This window comes from Symphalangus syndactylus, chromosome 12 (assembly GCF_028878055.3).
Source record: "Symphalangus syndactylus isolate Jambi chromosome 12, NHGRI_mSymSyn1-v2.1_pri, whole genome shotgun sequence".
Taxonomy (NCBI): Eukaryota; Metazoa; Chordata; class Mammalia; order Primates; family Hylobatidae; genus Symphalangus; species Symphalangus syndactylus.
The window spans coordinates 45,974,886-45,999,618 of NC_072441.2; the positions used below are offsets into that span (position 1 = coordinate 45,974,886).

The 24,733-nt window shown below is 37.9% G+C and overlaps 2 protein-coding genes across 8 annotated transcripts in view; one reads left to right on the forward strand and one right to left on the reverse strand.

Annotated features, from left to right (window-relative positions):
• GLMN (glomulin, FKBP associated protein) overlaps positions 1-17,485 on the reverse strand; it is a 48,084-nt gene extending 30,599 nt beyond the window's left edge. For both annotated transcript variants that reach the window (XM_063625497.1, XM_063625496.1), the window contains exons 1-7: positions 17,350-17,485; positions 16,384-16,452; positions 15,830-15,955; positions 9,860-9,979; positions 8,635-8,743; positions 7,350-7,587; positions 4,918-5,020 (exon numbers count right to left, since the gene is read on the reverse strand). In XM_063625497.1, the coding sequence (XP_063481567.1) occupies positions 4,918-5,020; positions 7,350-7,587; positions 8,635-8,743; positions 9,860-9,979; positions 15,830-15,955; positions 16,384-16,422 (735 nt within the window). In that variant the 5' untranslated portion in view covers positions 16,423-16,452; positions 17,350-17,485. The remainder of the gene's footprint in view (positions 1-4,917; positions 5,021-7,349; positions 7,588-8,634; positions 8,744-9,859; positions 9,980-15,829; positions 15,956-16,383; positions 16,453-17,349) is intronic.
• The window catches only part of RPAP2 (RNA polymerase II associated protein 2), a 137,825-nt gene continuing 130,523 nt past the window's right edge, over positions 17,432-24,733 (forward strand). For 5 of the 6 annotated variants that reach the window (XM_063625485.1, XM_063625486.1, XM_063625487.1 and 2 more), the window contains exons 1-5: positions 17,441-17,571; positions 18,615-18,660; positions 19,870-19,984; positions 22,337-22,435; positions 22,643-22,708. In XM_063625485.1, coding sequence (XP_063481555.1) covers positions 17,499-17,571; positions 18,615-18,660; positions 19,870-19,984; positions 22,337-22,435; positions 22,643-22,708 — 399 coding nt within the window. In that variant the 5' untranslated portion in view covers positions 17,441-17,498. Of the gene's footprint in view, positions 17,572-18,614; positions 18,661-19,869; positions 19,985-22,336; positions 22,436-22,642; positions 22,709-24,733 lie in introns of all 6 variants that reach the window. The other variant, XM_063625484.1, reaches the window with a different exon arrangement.

Here is a 24,733-nt window from a genome sequence, read left to right on the forward strand (position 1 = left end):
CAACAGACACATGAAAAAATGCTCATCATCACTGGTCATCAGAGAAATGCAAATCAAAACCAGTGAGATACCATCTCACGTCAGTTAGAATGCCAATCATTAAAAAGTCAGGAAACAACAGATGCTGGAGAGGATGTGGAGAAATAGGAACGCTTTTACACTGTTGGTGGGAGTGTAAATTAGTTCAACCATTGTGGAAGACAGTGTGGCGATTCCTCAAGGATCTACAACTAGAAATACCATTTGACCCAGCAATCCCAATACTGGGCATATACCCAAAGGATTATAAATCATTCTATGATAAAGACACATGCACACATGTGTTTCTTGTGGCACTACTCACAATAGCAAAGACCTGGAGCCAACCCAAATGTCCATCAATGATAGACTAGATTAAGAAAACACATATATACCATGGAATACTATGCAGCCATAAAAAAGAATGAGTTCATGTCCTTTGCAGGGACATGGATGAAGCTGGAAACCATCATTCTAAGCAAACTATCATAAGAACAGAAAACCAAACACCGCATGTTCTTACTCATTGGTAGGAGCTGAACAACGAGAACACATGGACACAGGGTGGGGAACATCACACACCACGGCTGGTCGGGGCATCAGGGGCTGGGGGAGGGATAGCATTAGGACAAATACCTAATGTAAATGATGAGTTGATGGGTGCAGCAAACGAACATGGCACATGTATACCTACGTAACAAACCTGCACACCTTGCACATGTACCCTAGAACTTAAAGTATAATTGAAAAAGAAATCACCTTACATACATGCTCAATCCCTTGCCCACCTCTTGCTCTCTACAACTTACCCTGTTCTACATAATGAAATGAAGGCAGAAATAAAGATGTTCTTTGAAACCAACGAGAACAAAGACACAACATACCAGAATCTCTGGGACACATTCAAAGCAGTGTGTAGTGGGAAATTTATAGCACTAAATGCCCACAAGAGAAAGCAGGAAAGATCCAAAATTGACACCCTAACATCACAATCAAAACAACTAGAAAAGCAAGAGCAAACACATTCAAAAGCTAGCAGAAGGTTAGAAATAACTAAAATCAGAGCAGAACTGAAGGAAATAGAGACACAAAAAACCCTTAAAAAATTAATGAATCCAGGAGCTGGTTTTTTGAAAAGATCAACAAAATTGATAGACTGCTAGCAAGACTAATAAAGAAGAGAAGAATCAAATAGATGCAATAAAAAATGAAAAAGGGGATATCACCACTGATCCCACAGAAATACAATCTACCATCAGAGAATACTACAAACACCTCTATGCAAATAAACTAGAAAATCTAGAAGAAATGGATAAATTCCTCGACAAATACACCCTCCCAAGACTAAACCAGGAAGAAGTTGAATCTTTGAATAGACCAATAACAGGCTCTGAAATTGTGGCAATAATCAATAGCTTACCAACCAAAAAGAGTCCAGGACCTGATGGATTCACAGCCGGATTCTACCAGAGGTACGAGGAGGAACTGGTATCATTCCTTCTGAAACTATTCCAATCGATAGAAAAAGAGGGAATCCTCCCTAACTCATTTTATGAGCCCAGCATCGTCCTGATACCAAAGCCTGGCAGAGACATAACCAAAAAAGAGAATTTCAGACCAATATCCTTGATGAACATTGATGCAAAAATCCTCAATAAAATACTGGCAAACCAAATCCAGCAGCACATCAAAAAGCTTATCCACCATGATCAAGTGGGCTTCATCCCTGGGATGCAAGGCTGGTTCAACATACGCAAATCAATAAATGTAATCCAGCATATAAACAGAACCAAAGACAAAAACCACATGATTATCTCAATAGATGCAGAAAAGGCCTTTGACAAAATTCAACAACCCTTCATGCTAAAAACTCTCAATAAATTAGGTATTGATGGGACGTATCTCAAAATAATAATAGCTATCTATGACAAACCCACAGCCAATATCATATCGAATGGGCAAAAACTGGAAGCATTCCCTTTGAAAACTGGCACAAGACAGGGATGCCCTCTCTCACCACTGCTATTCAACATAGTGCTGGAAGTTCTGGCCAGGGCAATCAGGCAGGAGAAGGAAATAAAGGGTATTCAATTAAGAAAAGAGGAAGTCAAATTGTCCCTGTTTGCAGATGACATGATTAGATATCTAGAAAACCCCACTGTCTCAGCCCAAAATCTCCTTAAGCTGATTAGCAACTTCAGCAAAGTCTCAGGATACAAAATCAATGTACAAAAATCACAAACATTCTTGTACACCAATCACAGACAAACAGCCAAATCATGAGTGAACTCCTATTCACAATTGCTTCAAAGAGAATAAAATACCTAGGAATCCAACTTACAAGGGATGTGAAGGACCTCTTCAAGGAGAACTACAAACCACTGCTCAATGAAATAAAAGAGGATACAAACAAATGGAAGAACATTCCATGTTCATGGGTTGGAAGAATCAATATCGTGAAAATGGCCATACTGCCCAAGGTAATTTATAGATTCAATGCCATCCCCATCAAGCTACCAATGACTTTCTTCACAGAATTGGAAAAAACTACTTTAAAGTTCATATGGAACCAAAAAAGGGCCCGCATCGCCAAGTCAATCCTAAGCCAAAAGAACAAAGCTGGAGGCATCACACTACCTGACTTCAAACTATACTACAAGGCTACAGTAACCAAAACAGCATGGTACTGGTACCACAACAGAACATATATCAATGGAACAGAACAGAGCCCTCAGAAATAATGCTGCATATCTACAACTATCTGATCTTGACAAACCTGACAAAAACAAGCAATGGGGAAAGGATTCCCTATTTAATAAATGGTGCTGGGAAAACTGGCTAGCCATACGTAGAAAGCTAAAACTGGATCCCTTCCTTACACCTTATACAAAAATTAATTCAAGATGGATTAAAGACTTACATGTTAGACCTAAAACCATAAAAACCCTAGAAGAAAACCTAGGCAATACCATTCAGGACATAGGCGTGGGCAAGGACTTCATGTCTAAAACACCAAAAGCAATGGCAACAAAAGCCAAAATTGACAAATGGGATCTAATTAAACTAAAGAGCTTCTGCACAGCAAAAGAAACTACCATCAGAGTGAACAGGCAACCTACAGAATGGGAGAAAATTTTTGCAACCTACTCATCTGACAAAGGGCTAATATTCAGAATCTACAATGAACTCAAACAAATTTACAAGAAAAAAACAAACAACCCCATCAAAAAGTGGGCGAAGGACATGGACACTTCTCAAAAGAAGACATTTATGCTGCCAAAAAACACATGAAAAAATGCTCATCATCACTGGCCATCAGAGAAATGCAAATCAAAACCACAATGAGATACCATCTCACACCAGTTAGAATGGCCATCATTAAAAAGTCAGGAAACAACAGGTGCTGGAGAGGATGTGGAGAAATAGGAACACTTTTACACTGTTGGTGGGACTGTAAACTAGTTCAACCATTGTGGAAGTCAGTGTGGCGATTCCTCAGGGATCTAGAACTAGAAATACCATTTGACCCAGCCATCCCATTACTGGGTATATACCCAAAGGACTATAAATCATGCTGCTATAAGGACACATGCACACGTATGTTTATTGCGGCACTATTCACAATAGCAAAGACTTGGAACCAACCCAAATGTCCAATAACGATAAACTGGATTAAGAAAATGTGGCACATATACACCATGGAATACTATGCAGCCATAAAAAATGATGAGTTCATGTCCTTTGTAGGGACATGGATGAAACTGGAAAACATCATTCTCAGTAAACTATCGCAAAGACAAAAAACCAAACATCGCATGTTCTCACTCATAGGTGGGAATTGAACAATGAGAACTCATGGACACAGGAAGGGGAACATCACACTCCGGGGACTGTTGTGGGGTGGGGGGAGGGGGGAGGGACAGCATTAGGAGATATACCTAATGCTAAATAATGAGTTAACGGGTGCAGCAAAACAACATGGCACATGGATACATATGTAACAAACCTGCACATTGTGCACATGTACCCTGAAACCTAAAGTATAATAATAAAATAAAAAACAAAACAAAACAAAAAAAACTTACCCTGTTCTCAAAACCCCACCCTAATTAAAGCAAATGTTACTCCTATGCTGCAGCTGCACTCATGCAGCTGAACATGGCTGAAGAAAACTACACAGCCACACGGACTTTCTCTTTTGAAATTCAGAAACATCAACTTAAAATAAATTTTTTAATATTTCAGATTATTTTTCTAATACAGAATCTGAGCACATTTTAAAATACTATTGATGCATAAAGCCAAATTGCTTTTAAAATAAAATTTACTTAAATATGGAGCTATTTTGAAAATATTTATCACGGGGCATGGAACTTCCACTCTAGGAGTTTTAAGGAAATAATTTGAAAAGTATGCAAAAATTTAATTACTAGGTTACTTATCACAGACTTAACAGTTAAAAAAAGAAACTTGGAGTTGTCCTACAATAATGAAAAATTAGAAACAATCCAAATGTTGAACTATATGGCACAGGTGAAATACATTATACTAAGTCCATACCATGGAACACTATTAAGCCAATGGAAAAATATTCATAACATACTGTTGAAGAGGAAAAAGGTAGATTACAAGAGTATATATATATATATATATAATCTTTGAAAAATTTATATATATGTATTATTATAAATAAGTATATAAGAAAAAAGCCTGGAGGATGTTAATATTTATCTTTGGATAATAAAATTATTGCTGTTTTATTTTCCATCTTTTGTTTATGTGTGTTCTACAAAAAATACATATTTCTTTATTAATGAATGTATCAATTTACATGTGCAGTACTGAGAACATAGTGGGATAACATTTGAGATTATAGCAGATTAAATTAGCTGTACTTACTATTATTTCTGATGCAAAATACCTGAAAGGATCATTTCCACCTTCTTCAGACTGTTCAAGGAATTGTGCTGTCAGCAAAGGGTATTTCAAGCTTTTGAAACAACTAAGGCATAAGAAATAGGTAACTATGAAATCAACACTTCCAAGTATAAAGTCCCTAGGTCTTCAAATCTAAGTTAATTTTACTTGAAAAATTACATAAGCACTGCTACGGTTTGAATGACTCTGCTCTCCAAAACTCATGTTGAAATTTAACTGCCATAAGGAGGTGGGAATTAGGCCAAGGGGGCTCCACTCTCACGGATGAGATTAACACTGTTATAAAAGGGCAAGTTCAGCCCACTTTTGCCTTTTGCCCTTTTACCTTCAGCCACGTTATGACACAGCTAGAAGGCCCTTGCCAGATGCCAGCGCCTTAATTTAGACTTCCCAGCCTCCAGAACTGTGAACCAATAATTTCTGTCCATTATAAATCATCCAGTCTTAGGTATTCTGTTATATCAGCACAAATGGATTAAGACAAGCATCAATAACTCAATGGTCTATAAAACTGGTGATGTAACGTCGTTCGTACTAGTAATGGGGAGAACATGAGAACACCTGGCTAGACTCAACATGCTAAGACTGACTTCTACATCTGAACTATTCCATTGAATTTTGAATGTGAGGGCTGGTGCTAGTCTATGACATTGTTTTCATCAGTTCAAAGAAAAAAAATCAGGAAATATAGTCATTTTTTCACACAGCTCTATTTGTTTTATTTAGAAAACCAAACTTTATTTTGTGATTAAGCCTTTCCTATTTCTTTAGTTAAAATACCTTTTCTTTTACGAAATAATGGGTAACTGGTAAAAAACTTTTTTTATGAGACAAGGTCTCTGTCACCCAGGCTGGAGTGCAGTGGCACAATAATAGCACACTGTTAACCTCAAACTCCTGGGCTCAAAGGATCCTCCTGCCACAGCCTCCCAAGTAGCTGGGACTACAGGCACACACCACTGTGCCCAGCTAACTTTTGTATTTTTTGTAGAGACAGGGTCTCACTATGTTGCCCAGGCTGATCTCAAACTCCTGAGCTCAAGCAATCCCCCAGCTTGGCCTCCCAAAGTGTTAGGATTACAGGCATGAGCCACCACGTCTGGCTGTAAATTTTTTTTTTAATGTCCTAACCTGACAAGTAGGAAGCTAAAAATAGTATTAGTCTCCAAAATTAAAATATTATTTTATATTCTATTTTTTAGAGACGAGGTCTTGCTATGTTGCCCAGGCTGGTCTTGTACTCCTGGCCTCAAGTGATCCTCCTGCCTCAGCCTCCCAAGTAGCCAAAATTTAAAAATTACTGGTCCATGTAATTAAATAATCTAGTCTATCACTGTCCAATAGAAATATAACATAGCCCCATATATAATTTAAGATCTTTTAGTAGACACAAGAAAAAAGTAGTAAGAATGGGAGAGATGATTTTAATAATTTATCTTAACCCAATATATCTGAAATATTGTCATTTCAACATGTTATCAATATAAAAATTATTGAGGTATTTTACTGTTTTTTTTTTTTTTTTTTTAAACAACAAGTCTTCAAAATCCAGGGGATATTTTATACTTACAGTATATCTGAATTTGGACCAGCCATATGTCAAGTGCTACAGCCATACTGAACAGTAGATGTTTAGTCTATAGTACCCATGGAGGGAATGCTGTTGGGTGGATACTCAACTACTATTTTTGTGGTCAAGTTGGATGTTCTGTCTGGTGGTCTTTCTGCTGCTTTCTTTGAAAGAGTAAAACACAATTTCTCCACAAAGCTATATATATCTATTTCCCACATTCACCCTGAGCTACATTATCTATTTCCCCCGCTTTCATTATTCACTTACTATGATGAATAAGGCAATACAAAGAAGAATATAAAGTAAATGAATGGATTTTGGTTTTATAATTATTTTATTTTATTAATTAATTTCTTAAAGACAGGGTCTTGCTCTGTTGCCCAGACTGGAGTACAGTGGCCAATTATCATTCACTGCAGCCTCACACTCCTGTATTCAATCCATCCTCTAGCCTCAGCTTCCCAAATAGTAGCACTACAGGTATATGCCACTACATCTAGCTAATTTTTAAATTTTTTTGTAGAGATGGTGGTCTCGCTATGTTGCCAAGGCTGGTCTCAAACTCCTGGTCCCAAGCAATCCTCGCACTTCAGTCTCCCAAAGTGATGGGATTACATGTGTGAGTCACTACAACCGGCCTATAATTTTTTTAAATATAAATGTCTCAAGTTCCCATGCTGTATCAGTTGAACCCCACATTCTTCTAAAATTCAAAATCTGAAACTAGATTTCTATTTACATGTCAAAGTGAAGAAACATAAAATAACTGAACTATCAATTACTTAAGTCCACTGTGTGATGTTCTTAAAATTATACTTACAATTTCAGTAATTCATCCTTTAACTTTTCATTTTCCAGTGAGTTTTCTTTGTTATCAATGACTTCTTCCACAAAAGGCTTAGTGAACTCTATTAAGGCCTTGCAACACTGACAAAGGCCATAGTCATCCATTTGTATTTGTTCTTTTGAGTATGGAACAGGAAGAAGAGATAGCTGATTCCAAAGGGTAGACAATGCTAATCCAATTGAATATGCCTTGTTATGAAGTTTCTGAATCACTAAAACAGAGATCAAGTTGTTGCTCATCAAGTATGCTAAACATGGGACAAGAAATTCGGCAAATGTGGAATTATAAGACACTTCCTCCTCCCACATTTTAACAACTCTTGAAATCAAGATGACACATCACAGTCTAATTGGCAGTGTTTTTTTCTTCTTAGTTGTGCATAAAATAATACAGCATCTCGCCATGAAATGTTGTTTAGGTTATGTTTATAACAGACTATGTGTAACAGGCTATGTACTTAAGACAGAAACATGTTCTTTCCATGTTTTTTGGTTGTTATAAGCACAAAATATGAGTATACTGTAAACTATAAAGCACTATACAAATAGGAGGTGGTATTATTAGATTTTTTTTTCCCTAGAAGACTGAATATTACAGGTGGTATGAAGCTGGTAGGCATTCATATTTAAAACAAATTTAATTTCTGATTCTAGGTCCCTCTATCAGATTGTGAGATAAACGAATTTCCTAAAATGAAAAATAACCTCTTCCCATGTATACTGTCTGCCTTGGTTGCCAAGACCCATTACCTACCAATATTGTTACTGCACTCAGCCATGGAGCCTTATCATCCCATATCTCCTCATTTCATTCTTCAGTAGTACCTTGCTATGCCCAATCCAACCTCCCAAAGCCGAAGCTGAGCAATGCTCTGCCTGATACTCTTCTGGACTACCATAATGCTATCAGATTTAGTACTGCAGACACCACAGAGGTAATCCTTGAAATATGTTTACAGAGAAAATTCTAGATTTAAGCAGCATATAGGAAGGTTAGGCAAAAAGGTATAGGTTTCAATATAGCACATGAAAAATAGTATGACATTCAACAGAATATTTACTGGGTACCCACTCTGGCCAGATACTATAATCTTTCTATGAGCAGCAGGATTCACATTGGCATTGCTATTATTGGTTTAAGCAGAGTACTCACTAATTAACTGTAAACTTTACTTTGGTGTAGTATTGACATTTTGGGGTAACCATCAAGGCACTTAGAGATACAACAAGAAGTACTCTGATATCAAAATTCTCATTACCTGTTTGTAATGGCTGAAGCAAAAGAAGAATACTTTGGGATATCTGTTTTCCAGAGGGCTCTTCAATTAGTTCAAGCAAACCCAACAATAATTCCTTTGGATTGCATAACTATAAAAATATTCACAATTGAACCTGTTTAATACAAGTTGTATTTAAAGCCACATTATTACTATTTTTAAGAAGGCATATATTGACAAAATATTATACAATTATGTTTTTGCTTAACATTAAAATTATTTATACAATTGTTGAAAAAATACGCACTAGCAAAACACAGAATCTGTGATGGTCAAGTAACTATAAAACTAAAAAGGAGCAAGAAGTCAATGGATCTTTAAGCTCAGGTTTCCTTTGAGCTTCACCTGTCTACTCTGAAATTGCCTTAATAGATTACCAGGGGCTCCAGCAGGTGAGACCTTTCAATCCCATGCTGCAAGCCTATTTAGACTAATCTGGAATCTCTTTTGTATTTTTTGAACAGGTAAAACTTTGCATTGCTTTCTGACTGGCCATATCTTATCATCTCACTTGACTGGTTTTTTAAAAGCTCCCAGCTCCCATAGTCAATAACTCATACAGATGGAGCTCTCCTTCCAATATATATTTGGGTATATTTGCACTGATCACTAAGCAGTTTCTTATAGTATCTTTTTCTCAGAATTTATCTTTCTTAGCCATCAAATATTGACTTTAAACTCTACTAGTCTTTTACCCAGGGTCTCCTTCTAAGGTTGTTAGTCACAACTGATCTGTGTTCTACCCCTATTCCTACTTCCATTTTTAATCACTTGTATTCTAGGCTTTCCATTTTCTTTTAGGGAACATACCACAAAGGAAAGAGGACTGAGATTTTAATTCTAGTTCCAATGTTGCCAAAAGATAAATGTGACCTTGAACTACCTCTCTAAAGCTGGTATTCCACATCTATACAATAAGGCTACTTGTTAAAATATAGCTTCCCAGGTCTCTCTCTGGAGATGCTGAATCAATGGGTCTGATATGAGGTTAATATGAGGTTAGACGATTCTTTTCTCCAGAAAATTTGGGAAATCCTGAAATGGAATTGCCTATCCAATCAATAAGACTGGGTCTTTTCTCCAACGAGTTCCTTTCTGCATGTACTTTCATGAACCAAAAGCTTTCTTACCAAACAATAAACATTAAAGGGAATTATAAAATACTGCTGTGTGTTATGATAAAGAGAACCTTGTTTTGTTAACTTACCTTTACCAATAAATCAAAGATCAAAAAATAAACTTTTCTTTTATTATCCTCTTTATCTTTACACAAAAGGCATCGAACAACAGGACCAACGAGATTCCAGCCCATATTCTTGATGATGACCTGCAAAAACATTTTCAGAGTAAAGCAAACACTGCCATCTATAGGACTCTCGCGGTGTGCTTTCCTATCTTGGAAGAGCTCAGAATTGTCTCTGAAATAGGAAGATGAGACAAGTGAAGCCTATAACATTTCACCACAGACTTTCCAGGGTTGGCTACTAACAGACATCAACATATTTAAATAGTTTTTAATATGTTCACTGAGGAAAGGCAAAAGGGTCTTTACTTTTTATCAGGCAAGTTGGTGTTTCCCAAGATTTAAATAGTGCCTCTATTTCCGACAAGAGAGTTAATTTGCTTAATACAGGTACTTAACTTCCACAGAGAATTTTGCTCCCCTTATTCATAAAGAAGTCCAGCCAATGCTCGTGTACCTTTTAAAGTTCCTTGGAGTCTCTAAAGACAATCATTGTAATTTATATAAAAAGAAGGGATACAACTTCATTAATTTTCTCTCCTACATACAAGTGGCTTCTATGTTCAAAGACATTTCAGAATGCTTACCACACAAGTAAAAGTTTATCTTTATAATTACTAATTCACATTCATTATCAAAACCACTGATTTTCAAAAGTATCAACAATGTATTCCACTTCTCTGGCCTGCTTTGTACTTTAACTCATCAGTATTTAACAAGCCTACACTATAATATTCTAGGGGTTAGAAATAAAGTGAGGAACACACTGGATAAGATCACTACCCTCCTAGAGTTTACATTCTAGAGTCCTTCTTTAAAAGCAGGGTGGTTGGCTGGATGCAGGGGCTCACGTCTCTAATCCCAGCACCTCAGGAGGCTGAGTCAGGATGATCACTTGAGCCCAGGAGTTTGAGACCAGCCTGGGCAACCTAGTGAGCCCCTGTCTCTATTTTTTAAAGTTAAATACATTTTTATTTATTTATTTATTTTGAGACTGAGTCTCGCTCTGTTGCCCAGGCTAGAGTGCAGTGGCGCTATCTCGGCTCACTGCAAGCTCTGCCTCCTGGGTTCATGTCATTCTCCTGTCTCAGCCTCCCAAGTAGCTGGGGCTACAGGTACCTACCACCACGCCCAGCTATTTTTTTTTTTTTTAAAGTAGAGATGGGGTTTCACCGTGTTAGCCAGGATGGTCTCGATTTCCTGACCTCGTGATCCACCTGCCTTGGCCTCCCAGAGTGCTGGGATTACAGGCGTGAGCCACCGCACCCCATCTTTTTTTTTTTTTTTTTTTTTTAAGCATGGTGGCTTATGCCTGTAATCCCAACACTTTGGGAGGCTGAGGTGCGCAGATCACTTGAGCTCAGGAGTTCAAGACCAGCCTGGGCAACACGGCCAAACCCTGTGTACAAAATACAAAAATTAGCTGGGCCTGGTGGCACGCGCTTGTAGCCCCAGCTACTTGGGAGGATAAGTGGGAGGATGGCTTGAGCCTGGGAGGCAGAGGCAGCAGTGAGTTGTGATCACACCACCGCAAACCAGCCTGGGTGACACAAACAGACCCTATCTCAAAAAAATATATAAATAAAGAAAAAGCAGATCTAACCCACCTGACAAGGGATTAATAATCAGAATAGAAAAGAAGCTCAAACAATACTAAAGGAAAAAACCTAATAATCCGATAAAAAAATTGGCAAAAGATTTGAATACACATTTCCCAAAAGAAGGCATACAAATGGTAAACAAGCATATGAAAAGGTGTGCATCATGATCATCAGAGAAATGCAAATCAAAACTACAATGGGATATCATCTCACCCCAGTTAAAATGGCTTATATCCAAAAGACAGTCAATAACAAATGCTGGCAAGGATGTGGAGAAAAGGAAACCATCATATATTGTCGTGATATATATTGGTGCGATCTCAGCTCACTGCAAGCTCTGCCTCCTGGGTTCACGTCATTCTCCTGTCTCAGCCTCCCAAGTAGCTGGGGCTACAGGCACCTGCCACCACGCCTGGCTAATTTTTTATATATATATATTTTTTTTAGGTATTGTTGGTAGGAATGTAAATTACTACAACCATTAATGAGAACAGTTTGGCAGTTTCTCAAAAAATACAAAAATAGAGCTACCATATGATCCAGCAATCCCACTGCTGGGTATATACCCAAAAGAAAGGAAATCACTATATTGAAGAGATATTTGCACTCCCATGTTCATTGCAGCACTGTTTACAGTATCTCAGATTTGGAAGCAACCTAAGTGTCCATCAACAGATGAATGGATAAAGAAAATGTGGTACATATACACAATGGAGTACTATTCGGCCATAAAAATGAATGACATCCTGTCATTTCCAATAACGTGGATGGGACTGTAGACCATTATGTTAAGTGAAAGAAGTCAGGCACAGAGAAACATTGAATGTTCCACTTTTTTGTGGGATCTGAAAACCAAAACAACTGAACTCACGGACATAGAGAGTAGGAGGATGATTACCAGAGGCTGAAAACGGTAGTGGGAGGCAGGGAAGATGGCTAATGGGTACCAAAAAAAAAAAAAAATAGCTATAAGTAATGAATAAGACCTACTATTTGATAGCACAACAGGGTGACTCTAGTCAATAACTAATTGTACATTTTAAAATAACTAAATGAGTATAATTGGTTGGTTTGTAACACAGAGGATAAATGCTTGAGGGGATGGATACCCCATTCTCCATGATATTCTTATTACACATTGCATGTCTGTATCAAAACATCTCATGTACCCATCAATATATATGCCTTCTATGTACCCATAAAAATTAGAATTTTTTTTTTAAAAAAAAAGCTGATCTAGGAATAAGACACCTATAATACCTCATCTTGACCCCAGTCTTGTAAGATAATAAAAATAGAGTATAGGATACAGTAGTCTCCCCACTTATCTGCAGGGGGTACATTCCAAGACCCCCAGTGGATGCCTGAAACCATGAATAGTACCAAATGCTATATATAAATACTATACATGCATATCTGTGACAAAGTTTAATTTATAAGAGATTAACAATAACTACAACAATAATATACTGTAATAAATAGTACGTGAATGGTCTCTCACAAAGCAGTAAATAGTAAATCTTTTTATTTTTATGTTTTTTCTTTAATTCACTCTTAAAGTTGAAGATAATAGTAAATCTTGGTCAATTTGGATAGTGTCACCTGGAAAGAAAATTAAATTGTAGTCAGTTTGTTGTTGTTGTCGTTGAGATGGGGTCTCACTCTGTTTCCCAGGCTGGAGTGCAGTGGTACAATCTTGGCTCACTGCAGCCTCCACCTCCCGGGTTCAAGCAATCCTCCCATCTCAGTCTCCCGAGTAGCTGGGATTACAGGGGCGCGCCATCACGCCCGGCTAATTTTTGCATTTTTAGTGGGGACAGGGTTTCACCATGTTGGCCAGGTTGCTCTCGAACTCCTGACCTTAGATGATCCACCCGCCTCGGCCTCCCAAAGTGCTGGGATTATAGGCATGAACCACTGTGCCCGGCCTGTAGTCAGTTTTGAACATTGTCTTATCAGTATCTAAACCTTTGCATTTAGCTGACCACATATTGCAAAGGTGATTCTCAAACTATTAAGACTAAGCCTCACGATGTTTAAATCTATCCCATTAGCTATTCAGAAGCATGCTAAAAATAAAACGCTGAGGCATGCAATGCCTGAAAAATACTTTGTTTATACTTCCCTTTTCCTTCTGCCTCACTGATACGGTGCTGATCCTCATCTCCTTGGCAGGCCTCTCCTCTCCGCCTGTTTCTTAAATTCTTCAAGATGGGATCTTGGGCCTCTTCTCTTCTGCCCCTTTTCTGTGAACTCACGTAAATTCTTTTTTTTTTTTTCACCCCTCAATGCTTCAATTACCCAATCTTTAGGTAATTAAAGTCTCACAGATATGTGTCTCAGAGATCTACATCTTAATTCCTACATCTCTACTGAGCTCAAAACCTTATTTTCCAATTGACTATTGTACTTAAACTCAAAATTTCTAAAAGTCAACTCACTTGTTCCTTCAGGAAACTTTTCCCTCTACTTAGGTTGCCTTTTTCTGTTTGATATCATGTTATCCTTTTAGAGGCTAGAAACCCAGTCTTTTTTGATGCCTCACCCTCTCAATCAAGCAATCCCCTGTATTCTACCCTAAAACCATATGCCATACAGCACTAACTAGAGGTAAAGCAGAGTGGTTAGGAGCTCCAAAAACGCTACACAGGTCTGAATCTTGGATATTACATAAAACCTGACTTACTTTTGGGCAAGTCATTTAACCTTTCAGTCAAAATGAACACCTACCTTCTGAGATTTTGGAGAGACTAATTAAGTTAATAAATGTAAAGGACTAAAGACAGCATCTGGTACATGTAAATATGCAATAAATATTAGTTGTTATTAATTTTTTATTATTAGCTAAAAGCTAAGTACTTTAGAAGGTTATCCTCTGAGAACACAATTGGAAAAAAATCAAGAAAAAAATCAAAGCACCTATATTGGGGGTTACAAAGTTATCATAAACATATATCAAAAACTAAATAAAATGTCCTAATTATTTTAATAAAAAATAAGAAGGGTATAAGCCATTTGAACTACTAAGAGATGCTATAATAATGTATGATTAAAAAGTATTAGGAACCCCCCAAATCCAATCAGATGCCCTGGAGAGAAACACAGGTCAACATGATTACAATGTGATATCAAGAAAGAAAACGTCTAATAAATAAGTAGCACTGCAAATGAAGAAAGAGTGTGTACCTAGAAAGAAGATGGTCTTTGTATCAGTCTGTTCTCACGCTGCTATGAAAAAATACCCAAGCCTGGGTAATTTAGAAAGAAAAGAGGTTTAACTGACATGCAGTTCCACATGGCTAGCGAGGCCTCAGGAAACTTAACAATCATGGCGGAAGGCACCTCTTCACAGGGCAGCAGGAGAGGGACTGAGTGCCAACAGGCGAAATGCCAGATGGTTATAAAACCATCAGACCTCGTGAGAACTCACTCACTATCATGAGAAGCATAGGGGAAACCACCTCCATGATTCAATCACCTCCACCTGGTCCCACCCTTGACACATAGGGATTATTACAATTCAAGGTGAGATCTGGGTGGGGACACAGAGCCAAACCATAGCCATCTTCCTTATAAGGAGTATCCAAAGACACAAAATTTGGCAGGATGTTGCCAACAGTGTCCCAGGAAAAAGTTATTCCTGATCCACAAATAAGATCCTTTTCCATTGTGGAGGATGATTTCTAAAACTATTGTAACTGGATGATACTGGCTAGTATAATGACATATCGCTTTCCTCCTGTTCTGATTCTATGCACATAAAATACTGTTTTAATAAAATTTGGTTTTCCATACACATTTGGCTGGAGGAGAATGGGCTGATCACCCAAAATGAATATTTAGCCTGCTTGATATGTATATTTCTCAATGTAAATTAACGACTCAAACACCATTTTTGGACTCCCTGAACTAGAAGTAATTCTGTTTCTTCTAAAAACTCTTTACTTCAACTATAGCACTTATTTATTTTGCCTCATTATTGTTAGTTGTTTACATGTTTATCTGTTTGACCAGATGGTAAGCACCTTCAAGTATATGACTGTTTCTTTCTTTTTTTTTTTTTCTGAGACAGGGTCTTACTCTGTTGCCCAGGCTGGTCTCAAACTCCTGGGCTCAAGTGATCTGCCTGCCTCGGCCTCCCATAGCACTGGGATTACAAGCGTGAGCCACTGCGCCTGGCCTGAATATTTCTAATTCTTTTTTTGTTTTCAGTTCCCTACTGTGAAAACTTAAGTAGATTCTTAAATGTTTGATGGATAAATGACTGGATGAATAGCGTCATGTGATTATTCTCTTCCCAAGTCTGAAAAGTAAACACCAAGATTGTACGCACCTTATTATTTTCATTTTGAATAATTTCTAATAGCTGGTCTGTGTACCCTTCTTCTATGCATCTTTGCCCAGCTAACTGAAATAGGCCAAAATCCTCTTCTTTAAAGTCTTGCTCTTCTAGGATTTGCTGGCAAAAAAAAAAAAAAACCCAAAAAACAAAAAAACAAATGTATATGTAAATAAAAATTAAATACAATAACTTCTTGATTTATCTATGAAAAAAAGAAATCTGTTTAAATTCTAGATAAATGTAACATAAATAACACATGTAGCAAAATTAGGATTACCCTAATAAATACTTTAATAAGTGACCTTGAAATCTACTGTACCAGTGAAATCTATGAAAAGGATCAGGATTAAAATGTAAAAGGTTATTTAGATAAGTATATCACCTGGAGAAATAATCCAATCTGCCTCCCCCACTCATGCTCTTTACAGGTCAAAAAAAGTAAGGATTAAAGAAGATAATTTGAGTGACCACAAATATAATTAAAAACAATCTGTGCCCTTCCCATATTTTGAAAGGTATTTTACAAAAATTAAAAAAATACTTACACATCTCTTTATTATAGACTGAAGTTCCTCTACAGCCATTCCTATTTCTCCTAGTTTCGATGTTAAAATCTACAAATACAAAACACGCTGTTAACTATCCGTGATATTACATTTAAGTATTCAAAAGTTATGTTTCAGTGTGATAAATTATTAGCATATACAATAAAGAAAATGGAAAGTTTTTGTTGTTGTGTTTTTTGGTCCAATAGCATGCTAGGAGAAAATGTAAAGTTTTAAAGTTGAAATGTTATTACTGAATCTTAGTATGTTTGCCTAAGAAAATAAAGTGTTTTTTTAGAAGCCCTTATTGCATCTTTTAAGTTTTCTAGGAGCATAGTTTTGAAAGCTACTTTGAAGGAAAAAAAAAACAAAACTCTCGAGCACTCCCAAGAGGAAAGGCAAATACGAACTGAAGGGCTTTTAAAAAGCAAAGTACTTCTTTTTCTGGAAAAAAAAAAAAAATTCCGAAAGGTGGACCTGAAATCAACATTCTAATCATTAGGGGATTTTTTATTTTTAATGTCTCACCTCACAAAAATTGGGGTGCAACACAAGCTTATCTATAGGGGGTGAAGATTCAGATGCCCTCCATCCCATTTCTCTCAAGGAGTTGCAGTCCCCAAAGTGATCAATCCAGCTAGTGAAATCACTGTATCACACGGAGATAAGGCAACGGCGGCCTTCAGGAGGAGATCATCGCTTCTCCCGGCGGCAAGGCTCGGCCCCAAGCCCTCAGTAGGGACGCGGGTCAGCCCGGTAATCACCGCAGCGCGCTGGAAGGCGAGTAACAAACCAGCGCGCGTGCGGGCGGCATCAGAGGAAGCCATGTCTTCCGATTCCTGCTCGCCTAGGTGGGCAGGCTCCACCACCTCGCGTGGCCTAGTCGGCCCGCAGCACCAAGTCCGCCGCGGCTCACGGCCAACTGCGAGCCCCGGCCACCCTGAACCTCTCCACGACTCCACTTACCGGCCAGATCCCTCGCCTCTCCCAGCCGCCGCCACCTCCTCCGGCCGCTTAGCCCGCTCTTCTGGCCCCGCCCCGCGCTACGCGTAGGGAGGCGGAGCCTCGGGGCGAGACGCCGGAGCTTGTCCCGTTCCCGCAGACTACTTTTCCCCATGGCGGACTGCGCTGGGCAGTCTTCTGCCGGCCGGAAGGCCGGGGCTCCCCGTCGCTCTCGAAAAGCCGCAGGTAGGAGCAAGGATCTCTTCCCATTTTTGGACCCTGAAGCTGGGCCCCGATCTCGAGTTCTAGACCGCAGCGCGCGGGCGCTCCTGAAAGTCTGCTTCAGGGGAGGGGTTCTCCCAGGTAGAGAAGGCCGAAAGCTTCCCACCGCCGTCCGCACCTCCTAGGAAAGATTTCCTGGCCGGCCATCACCCCTTTACGCCAGTGTTCCAAGATTTCCCTCACGCGGGCTGTGGCCCCAGCTTCAGAGAAAGGACAGTGGAGGCGCCGGGAACCCAGGCCTGGGGTCCCCGGGTTTCCGGGCAAGTGACTAGGGCAGAATTGGCAGCTGGCCTTGAACCTAGGACCGGTCCTCCTTTCCAGACTGCTTGGGTGCCCAGTTCTTTGAGGTGCCGGACTCCCCTCTTCCCCCAGAGAGGACGTTTGGCAGACGGAGAGAGGTTTCCCCTAAAAGTACCCAGATCTCTGATTTTCAGGAGTGGTTAATTAAGCAACTATGATACAGAAGAAAATTCAATCCCCAAAGAGATACATTTTAACCAAGAAAAATTAGACAGTAATCAATTTGCAAAAACAAATTGCGTTCCCTTCCTATTTCATTTTGATTTACACACGATTGGACATAAAATATGTGGAAAAGAAGAAAAGTTGGTCTACAGTTTGTTATTTGTGTAGGAATCTATCTTGTACCTAATGTGTTTGTGTAGACCTGACCTACTGCCACCATGTGTAGCTTAACTGCGGGGATGCGTTTTGAGAAATGCGTTGTTAGGCGATTTCATCCTTGTGTGACCATCATAGAGTGCACTTACACAAACCTAGATGGTATAGCCTACTTAACCCACTAGGCTATATGGTACAGCCTATTGCTCCCAGGCTACAAACCTGCACAGCATGTTACTGTACTAAGTACTGTAGGCAATTGTATATCTAAACATAGAAAAGGTACAGTAAAAATACAGTATTTTAATCTTATGAGACCGCTGTCTATGCTGTCCGTCGTTTACGGAAATATCATTATGTCGCATATGACTGTATTTTTATTGTAGGTACTAAACAGACAAGTACTTTGAAACAAGAAGATGCTTCTAAAAGGTATGACAGCTACATGGACAACTACGTTGGCATATCTACTTATATTACTTGTACCAATTTTAAAACAGTAATGGTTACCTTTTTTTTTTTTTTTAGAGAAAATTATCATGAGAGGGAAGGGAAAGATCTGGGAAGGCCTATAAATTCTCACATAGACTGTTACATTCCTCTACTCCAGGCTTTAAGAAAACCAAACTAAGCACTCAGACTGCTAGTGAAGGCATGAGTGTCTGTAGAAGGTGTTTGTTTTTCACTGCTTCAGGTGCACTCTCCTTTTATTGCTTTATATGCCAGAGACTCGCCGAGTTTCGCTGTCACTCCAAGAAACCTTTTCTGTTCTTTGTTACATCAAGTGCAGATTTTCATCAAAAAGCTGTCTTGTACTAGTGCTGGTTCTAAAAAGACAAGATATTACCACATATCACACAAAGTTTCTAGAAAAGGAGTAGAATGTGAAGGGGATTAAAAGTATATGTAGCTATGATTTTCATTTTGTGAAGACTCACTAATCTTATATTGGCTTTGGTCTTAATTTACTCATTCTTTCAAAAATTATTTACTGAGTATAAGATATGCCAGACCTGTGTTAGGCTCTGAAGATATGGTGAACAGAATAGACACAGTTCTTGTCTAGTGGAACAGAGGAATAAATAATTAATTAACATAAACAAATACATAATTACAAATTGTGATAAGCACTATGAAGGAAAAGACTGTGATGTTACAAGAAGGAATAACGAAGTCTAATTTAGTTGGAGGTGGGTGGCAGGGAGGTTGACTGTGAGTTTTCAGCGAAAGCCTTATGCTGAGACCTGCATGCTAAGTAGACATTAACCAGACAAAGAGTATATAAAGACTTCTGTATGTGCAGTGCAAAAAGTAGCTTGTTTCCTTTTTGAAAAGTATTGGATCAAAAGTAACAGTATTAGAGAACAGAAATTTGGCCTGATGTGGTGGCTCATGCTGGTGGTCCCAGCACTTTGGGAGGCTGAGGTGGGAGTATTGCTTGAGGCCAGGAGCTCGAGACCAGTCTGAGCAACATAGTGAGACTTTGTCTCTACAATTAAAAAGAAATATTTTTATTCAAAAAAAATTTTTTAATATATTTAAATTTAAGTGGCAAAATAGTGAGTTAGGTTAATACTGTATTTTAAAACATGGAATATTGGACATGAAGCTTATAAGTAGATTTTCTCTTTCAAATTTTAGGAAAGCAGAACTAGAAGCAGCTGTGAGAAAGAAGATTGAATTTGAGAGAAAAGCTCTACATATTGTTGAACAGCTTTTAGAAGAGAATATTACAGAAGAGTTCCTAATGGAGTGTGTATGTGTTAAGTTGACAAATTATTAGTTTTGTAGCATAACATCTTTAAATCTGTGCAGCATGAAACTTCTTTGCATTATTAAAATCTTTGAATTTGTTCTGAGTCATTAAATGCAGATAACAATCTATATAATTCATGCATTTTAAAATAAACAACTATCATGCATTCCTTGTATAATGACTTTAAAATGCACTAATGAAAAATAACAAGTACATAACAAGGTGATGACAGGTAATGTATATTTCAAAATTAGTAAGAGTGGATTTCAAATTTCTCACCACAAAGAAATGGTAAATATGTGAGGTGATAGATATGTTAATTAGCCTGATTTGCTCAATGTATACATGTGTTAAAATATCACATACTACCCCACAAATATATACAATTATTATTGTCAGTTAAAAAGCAAAAGAGGCCAGGCACAATGGCTCATGCCTGTAATCCCAGCACTTTGGGAGGCCAAGGCAGGCGGATCACTTGAGGTCAGGAGTTCGAGACCAGCCTGGCCAACATGGTGAAACCTCGTTTCTACTAAAAATACAAAATTAGCCAGGTGTGGCTCATGCCTGTAATCCCAGCTGCTCAGGAGGCTGAGGCATGAGAATCACTTGAACTTAGGAGGCAGACGTTGCAGTGAGCTGAGATCACACCACTGCACTCCAGTCTGGACAACAAGAGTGAGAGTCTGTCTCAAAATAAGTAAATAAGTAATAAATGGAAAAAAAGAAGAAAAATGAGGATGGGGGAGAAAAAAAAAAGAAAAAGAAAGTATATTTTACCCTTAGTTGTAGTTCTTTTAACCAGTCTGCTAATATCACTTGATTTTCTTCAATTTGTTTTAATGATTGCAATTCCAGTTTTGTATATTCTGTGTTATTTTAAGTAACAGAATAATATTATTTTTGTCAATGTAATTTCATCAATTTTCATATTTCAAAAACCTGAAATACAGATCATTTATGACAACATAAAACGAGAGAATTCTGCATTAATTTTTTTTTTTTTTTTGAGATGGGGAGTCTTGCTCTGTCGCCCCGGCTGGAGTGCAGTGGCGCGATCTCGGCTCACTGCAAGCTCCGCCTCCCGGGTTCACGCCATCCTGCCTCAGCCTCCCGAGTAGCTGGGACTACAGGCGCCCGCCATCACGCCTCGCTAATTTTTTTGTATTTTTAGTAGAGACGGGGTTTCACTGTGTTAGCCAGGATGGTCTCGATCTCCTGACCTCGTGATCTGCCCGCCTCAGCCTCCCAAAGTGCTGAGATTACAGGCATGAGCCACCGCGCCCAGCCCGCATTAATTTTTTTTTAGGCCAGGCATGATGGCTCATGCCTGTAATCCCAGCACTTTGGGAAGCCAAGGCGGTAGGATCGCTTGAGCCCAGGAGTTTCAGACCAGTCTGGACAACACAGCAAGACCCTGTCTAAATAAAAATTTGAGAATAAAAAAATTTTTAAACAGCTTTACTACATTAAAATTTTGAATGGAAATTTCTTTTATATTCTTGTAATCCTTAAGAGGGCAAATTAAAACTCAAAGCTTCTATTACAAAAACACTTCTTAGTATAGTTCATAGATCTTTTTCTAAGCAGGAATGTGAACATGACAATTCATATTTTTATTGACACAGGTAACTGCATCAGAATCTGCATATATGATGACACCAAAAAAGACAAAGGCAAATATGCTTCATTTGAAACATAAAACTTACATCACTCTCAATAAAAAGTATTTCAGTCCCTGTGAAAACAGAAAAACTTGTTAAAAGATCTCAAAGTTATGAACAAGAATCAAAATTATTTGATCATGAAGATGTCAAAGGAAAATATTTGATGTTAGCTTATAACCATCACCTCATTGCTCTGTACAGATTTTTCAGAAGTAGGAAAATTTTGCACAAACTGTGTTCTGGAGTCACAATGACACTTTTGAAATACTTTGTTTTTAAAGATTATGCTTTAAAAAATAGGTAAAATTATATTACTTTGTGATTTAGTTAATTTTTTAAATAATACTTTTTAAAAAATAAAAGATACTGTCGTCATTTAGCTTGTGTATAGCTATAGCATCACTTTTTCCTCATGCCTCAGAATTATTTTATTTAACTATATAATCTACAAATATGCAGAGTACTGTGGCAGAAATTTTTTTAATAATAACTTTTTTTTGAGTGCTTACTGTATGTTGAGCACTTCTCTGATTTTGCTTTATTTTCTCTAATTCTAACCTCTAACTTATGAGGAAGGTACTATTGCTATCCCTGTGTTTTCAGATAAGATTGATGAGGCTTAGAGAGCTGATAAATGAACTTTTCTATTAAACTAGGAGGAAATAACCCTCTCATTTCATTTTAGGGGAGGTTCATTACACCTGCTCACTACAGCGATGTCGTGGATGAACGTTCTATTGTCAAACTCTGTGGTTATCCTTTATGTCAGAAGAAGCTGGGAATTGTAAGTAACTAATTTTTTTAAAATATAGGCTTTTATTATTTTCATTTAGCAAAATACTTTGTTGTAAGAATAAGAAATGAAACCTAAGGTCATGAACTAAAGGCATGGATTGGCCAATGATATGATATGTAGATGACTTAATCTTGTAACATAAGGTTCATGTTTACTATTTGGATTCTTTTGTAAGCTGTACTTTCTTTTCTTTAGGTACCAAAACAGAAATATAAAATTTCTACCAAAACCAATAAAGTCTATGATATTACTGAAAGAAAGGTGAGTTTAAAGGCTTTCATTGTGGCAATTAATTTTTTTTCTTTACTAAACACTATCCTAACAAGGAATGGCAATTAATTTTTAATGATATTAAATAGGATTCTAAAAGAAACTGTTTAAAATCTTACTGGTTAGAAAATAGTGATGTTAAGTTTGATTTTATTTGTAAATATTTCAATCAAGGTATTAAAAATTTTTTTGCTTAAGCTTCAATTAAGACTTGAACATTTAAAAGTTAAAAGTGCATACTGGCACAAATCTAGGCAAATAAATCATGGAACAGAATAGAGAGTGGCAGACTAACCACATATGTAGACACTTGATATATGACAGCAGGAGTATTGTAGATCAGTAGAGAAAGGATGGATTTTTCAATAAATTATACTGGTACAATTAGTTATGCAAAGGGAAAAAATGAAAATTGATGCCTATCTCAGTCTATATACACAGATCAATTTTAGGTAGATTAAAGACATAAATGTAAAAGGTAGAAGACACTGGGAGACGCCAGGCATGGTGGCTCACACCTGTAATCCTAGCACTTTGGGAGGCCAAGGTGGGCGGATTACCTGAGCTCAAGAAGTTGGAGGCCAGCCTGGGCAACGGCGAAACCCTGTCTCTACAAAAAGTACAAAAATCAGCCAAATGTGGTGGTACGCACCTGTAGTCCCAGTTACTCAGGAAGCTGAGGCACATGAATCACTTGAACCTGGGAGGCAGAGGTTACAATGAGCTGAGATCATGCCACTGCACTTCAGCCTGGGCAACAGAGCAAGACACTATCTTCAAAAAAAGACAATAGGCTGGGCGCCATGGCTCAAGCCTGTAATCCCAGCACTTTGGGAGGCCGAGGCAGGTGGATCACAAGGTCAGGAGATCGAGACCATCCTGGCTAACATGGTGAAACCTCATCTCTAGTAAAAAATACAAAAAATTAGCCGGGCGTGGTGGCAGGCGCCTGTAATCCCAGCTACTCGGGAGGCTGAGGCAGGAGAATGGCGTGAACCTGGGAGGTGGAGCTTGCGGTGAGCCGAGATGGCACCACTGCACTCCAGCCTAGGCAACAGAGTGAGACTCCGTCTCAAAAAAAAAAAAAAAGACAATATGGGAAGATATAAACTTGGGATAGAGAGACTTCATAAAATAAGATGGAAAATTATAGGCCAAAGAGGAGAAACTAGTAACATTTCTATATTAAAATGTAAAACTTTTGTTCATCAGAAGTTTCAAAAAAAAGAATGAAAAGAGAAGCCACAAAGCAGAATGTTATTTCCCACATATAACTGACCATAGAATCATATCTAGAATATATGATCTATAAGAAAAAGACAAATAGAAAAATTTACACAAGGAACTTGAATGGCTAATAAACATATGAAAAGATGCTAAATATTATCAGTAATCACAGAAATAGCAAATAAAAACACATTGAGTTATGTTTTCACAGCCCACAAAATTGCCAGTATTAGGAAATCTTTTTGCAACTAGTGGGAATGAAAATTGGTACAGCCTTGTTGAGAAATGGTTTGGCGTTTGTGTGGTGAAGTCTTTGCACATTCTCTATAATTAAGCCTTTCTATTCCTTGGTATAAACCCTAAAAAAATTCTTACACATGTATACTAGCATGTATGTATAAAAATGTTTATAGCTGGATAAACAATGTGGTATATACACACAATGGAATATTAGCCTTAAAAAAAGGAAAGAAATTCTGACACATGGTACAAGGTGGATGAACCTTGAAGATAATATGCTAAGTGAAATAAGCCAGCACAAAAGGACAAATACTGTATGGTTTCACTTATATGAGGTACCTAGAGAAGTCAAATTAATAGAGACAGAAAGTAGAATGATCATCAAGAGAGGTGGGAATGGGAAGTTCGTGTATAGGGTATCAGTTTTGTAAGATAAAAATAGTTCTAAAGATGAATGGTGGTAATAGTTGCACAACAGTGTGAAGGTACTTAATGCCACTGTGCTATACACTTAAAAATGCTACGATGATAAATTTTATATTATGTATA